The sequence below is a fragment of the Zea mays genome, chromosome 2 (genome assembly GCF_902167145.1).
Source record: "Zea mays cultivar B73 chromosome 2, Zm-B73-REFERENCE-NAM-5.0, whole genome shotgun sequence".
Taxonomy (NCBI): Eukaryota; Viridiplantae; Streptophyta; class Magnoliopsida; order Poales; family Poaceae; genus Zea; species Zea mays.
Window position 1 is genome coordinate 38996231 of NC_050097.1, and position 4629 is coordinate 39000859.

General features: G+C 47.5%; 1 protein-coding gene across 1 annotated transcript; it reads left to right on the forward strand.

Annotated features, from left to right (window-relative positions):
* The first annotated feature begins 623 nt into the window (after positions 1 to 623).
* On the forward strand, positions 624 to 3725 carry LOC100282445 (acetylglucosaminyltransferase/ transferase, transferring glycosyl groups). Its single transcript, NM_001176244.1, has 2 exons — positions 624 to 1112; positions 2208 to 3725. The coding sequence occupies exons 1-2, from the start codon at positions 1047 to 1049 to the stop codon at positions 3306 to 3308; spliced, it is 1167 nt and encodes a 388-aa protein (NP_001169715.1). The 5' UTR covers positions 624 to 1046; the 3' UTR covers positions 3309 to 3725.
* Positions 3726 to 4629: the final 904 nt, after the last annotated feature.

Here is a 4629-nt window from a genome sequence, read left to right on the forward strand (position 1 = left end):
GCTATTACAATCGCCCAATCACATAAAGCGGTGTTAACGATAGATGCGTAGCCGAGGTCCAAGGCTAATACACTAATGATAATAGTTGTTAAAACTAGCTAGAGATATCAACAACCAGTTAATTGTTCAGCGGTACACATCTAAAAGCCATCTGCTAATAATTTAGCTTACTATCTATAGCCGACTCCCTATCCTATCATATATTTTAAATTCCACCTTGTAAATTGTGTAGTGTTAAAATAGTGTTTTGCACGGACATATGCACGATTTATTGAGCACGATCTTAGCTAGTTCAATCCAACTAAAATCAAGTAATATTTATCGAATTACTAGTTAACCAGTTAAATCAATTAGCAATTTTTATATAGCTAACAATTACCACCCATGCATTCGAAAAGGCTCAGACTATTTTCAGAGTACATATATTTATTTTAAACGTCATTATGTAAACTGTATAGTCTAAAAAACAAAAGGAGTTTTTATGTGGCCATATACACATATCCTACGAATTGGGGGCCGCAGCGACAAGCGTGAGGACAAAATCGTACATCTCACAATCGCAAGCGCCGGCCCGGGCGATGGATATGAGGGGCCGCCGGCCGCCGCACCAGGCACCACCGCACCGCACCGCACCACCCAAACGGCTATAATTAGGCGGTTCCAAAGGAAACGCCCCTCTCTCGCTCTTGCGGCGGCGACCCCGCGGTTTCGAGCCAATCACCGCCAAGTCCTCGACTCCAGCGCCCTTGCCTTGCCACCCCGGCCCCAGCTACCACGGGGAGCTGCAAATAACCTGCGGCCCCGAGGACCGGACAGCAAAAGCGCCCAACCGCTGGAGCTCCGCCCCGGCGATCACCCGCCGGGAACGTAGCGCCCGGCTCCACAGCCGCGCCATTCGAGCTGCTGCTCGCGCGCGGCTGGTTCTTCTCGGGGGGATTTTCTTTTTGCGGGCACCCTCCGCTCCCCCTCACCGCCCTGCCGTCAGCCGTCTCGTTTTCGGATTCGTTTGCTCCGGCGGTGGCCGACCTGCCGTGCGGGGCGCGGTGATGCCGGAGGTGGGGCAGTACGGGTACAAGAAGACCGACGGCATCTGCGACAGCGTGTGCGGCGAGGTGAGCGCCCCCCCTCCCCCTCTCGCCCCGTTCACCCGCTTTCCCCTTTCCTTCCCCGGTCAGATCTGCGTCGCGTGGCGAGGGGGTAGGTTCTTTGGCCCGCCGAGACGCTTCTCTGCCGTGGGCGCGTGGCGCATTCGGCCCGGCCGCGCGCTCGTGTCCCCGCCTGCCACGATTTGGCGTGCCATCCGCGCCGTTACGCGTCACGCGAAGTTTCGGGCTTTCGATAGGATGTTGGTTGTGGTTGGATACTGGGGCGGCTCTGCGCTTTCAGGCCGTTGCTGTTCCATGCTCGTGCGTTGTCGTTGATCTGCCCTGAAGCCCTGGTATGGGTGACGGGGTGGATTTCGTGTTGCCCGTGCCGCTGGGGAGTCCGAATTCGTCACGCCTTTTGGGTGCCAGAATCTCGCGACGTGGCCGAATCGCGTGTGTTTCAGGCATGTCTTTGGATGAGCTTAGTTGTGTGTTTTCTGCTTTCTTGATTCCATCACGCGGTCTCGTGCTGCCAGACGTTTAGGCTTTGCACCGAATTTGGGGCAGAATATTGGACTGTTATTAATCCCTTTGGATAGACAGGAAAAGCTACGGCCTTTTCTGGGAACATTACAATGTGGTGTTAGAGTGCTATTGTAACCTAAGCCTCTTTAGTTCAGTTGGGCATTGTGATATCTTAAATGCTTTGGGTTTTCTAGTTCCTAGTTTATATGGTCTTTGCTAACCTCGTGCTCGTTGTTGACTTTAGCTTTCTGCGTTTGTGCATGTAGTTGCGACATTAGGTTTTTGTTTGTTCTTTGCTGGTTCTGTGCTGTGCTAATCAGCTTCTGCTCAAGTGTTTAGCTTTTGATGACGCCTTCCTGGAAACAACAAACCCTTCTGCTCTGGAAAGTTGATGTTTGGGTTATTGCTTCAGGAGTTTATATCTCTTCGATAGGAAGGTTTTGTTTATAGCAAAGTTTTGTTGCTTTCAGGGTAGAGAGCGGGCTAATACATGTGTATGCTAGAATTTTAAATAGTTTAGTAGTTGTCTTCACAAAAATTCCTTTTGTCCACTATTGCTTGTTTGATTTCTTATATAGTTTGATGAATTCACTGCAGCCTGTGTCAAAGACAGCTCTGACGATGTCAAGGCTAAAGTGCGCTCTCCGGGGATTTGATTTAAGGGCACTTATGGTCCTCTTGATTGGTGTGCCAATTCTAATCCTAATGATATATGCGCATGGTCAGAAGGTCACATACTTCCTGCGGCCCATCTGGGAATCTCCTCCCAAGCCCTTCAAGACAATCCCTCACTACTACCATGAGAACGTCACCATGGAGAACCTGTGCAAGTTACATGGTTGGAAAGTCCGTGACTTCCCGCGTCGTGTCTTTGATGCTGTACTCTTCAGCAATGAGCTTGATATCCTGGAGATCCGCTGGAATGAGCTTAGTCCCTATGTGTCCGAGTTTGTGCTTCTTGAATCCAACTCAACCTTTACTGGCATAAAAAAGCCCCTCCACTTCAAGGAAAACAAGCACCGTTTTGGGTTCGCTAAATCACGGCTGACATATGGTAATATTGGGGGAAGGTTCGTGAAGGGGGAGAACCCATTTGTTGAGGAGTCATATCAGAGGGTTGCCCTGGACCGGCTTCTTAAGCTTGCAAGAATAGAAGACGATGACCTGCTGATCATGTCGGACGTTGATGAAATCCCGAGCGGCCACACAATCGATCTCTTAAGGTGGTGCGACGGCATTCCAGACATACTTCACCTTCAGCTCAGGAATTATCTCTACTCGTTCGAGTTTTTCCTGGACGACAAGAGCTGGAGGGCATCGATACACAAGTACCAAGCTGGAAAGACGAGGTACGCGCACTTCCGGCAGGCAGACGAGCTCCTCGCCGATTCAGGGTGGCATTGCAGCTTCTGCTTCCGCTACATAAGCGATTTCGCATTCAAGATGCAAGCGTATAGCCACGTCGACCGGATCAGGTTCAAGTACTTCCTGAACCCTGAGAGGATCCAAGATGTCATCTGCAGAGGGGCGGACCTTTTCGATATGCTTCCAGAAGAGTACACGTTCCAAGAGATCATCGCCAAGCTGGGGCCGATCCCGAGCACGTATTCTGGCGTTCATCTTCCTAGCTATCTGCTAAGGAATGTCGACCGGTTTAGATACCTTCTACCGGGCAACTGCAGGAGAGAAAGTGGCTAGGTTTTATGGCCCACTACCCTGCAACCTGTTGTGCGTGGGTGGGTGGGTGCCAGTGCCACACTGCCCCGCTGCAAAGCTGCTGTCCATGGGATATCTGTGGCAGTTCACCTGGTACGGTTGCCTAACGTAGTTGAACAAATGCTTTGGGGAAGAATTGGTTCATGGATGGGGGTGAGCACATGATTCTCTAATGTGTAATAGAACATGGGAGGAGGATCTAACGGCATAGCGCACGCTTGGTCCTGGCTGGGTGTGCATGAGCTGAGCGGTTTGTCATTGTCATTCATTACTTCCCTGATTGATATATATAAACTCAAAAAGGCTGTTGTAGATTGCAATCCAAGTGGTATTTCAGAATTACATATTGTAGAACCGGACCTTGCTCGTCAGATGATTGATACTCCCTCAGTTCTTTTTTATTTGTGCGTATAAATATTCGAGAACAGAGGGAGTATAATTTGCATATGGATTTGTTCTTACTTGATGTTTTGTTTTGTCCGTAGAACCGGTCCTTGCTTCAGCCTTGTATTTGTATGCATCGTTTGCCACAGCCTTAGCTTGACCTCATATCCGAACTTTGTATGGTAAAACCAAGGACTTATTTATACGTACATAGACAGGCCAATTGCTCCACTGTACAAATTTCCAAGGTAGAAATACCTAAGGGTCTGTTTGAAAGTAGATATTGGAGATGTTAAAATTGGATTAGACCCAATACCAAATCTGTCTAATATTGAAAATGAGTTTCATATAAATCTATTGTTTGGATGTATCTAGGATTGCAATTACATCCAATACCTAGATTCTTAGCTCTGAATTGGGAGGGACACTTTTTAGTTGAAGTCCAATTTCATGAAATTGAACTTTAATTCCAGCTCTGAATTTAATAGACAACCAAACAACAGAATTCAGAAATCCTGATTACAATTTCCAATTCCAGTCTTGAATATCTACGTCCAAACAGGACCATAAGGTCTAAACCAAATAAGCGCCTGTTTGGAGTTCAAATTTATCCAAAAATAAACGCCGATATAGGGTGTCATCTGTAATCTGTACTGAGAATATCCACGCATTTAGAGTCAAAATTTGTCCTAAAATAAACATCGATATAGGGTGTCATCTAGTGTAATTTGTACTGCTCTGGCAGCTGTAACCCGGTGGCGTGGCTGCGAATCACCTTGGAACCAAGCAAAGAAAAAGAAAGAAAAACTTGTAGGGGTAGTATCGTTCTATTATCCTTCATCACGCTTTTCGTGCTAGATACTAAAAATGCTACTCTTTCTACTTTAAATTATAAAGTTGTTTTAGAAGACTAAACTAT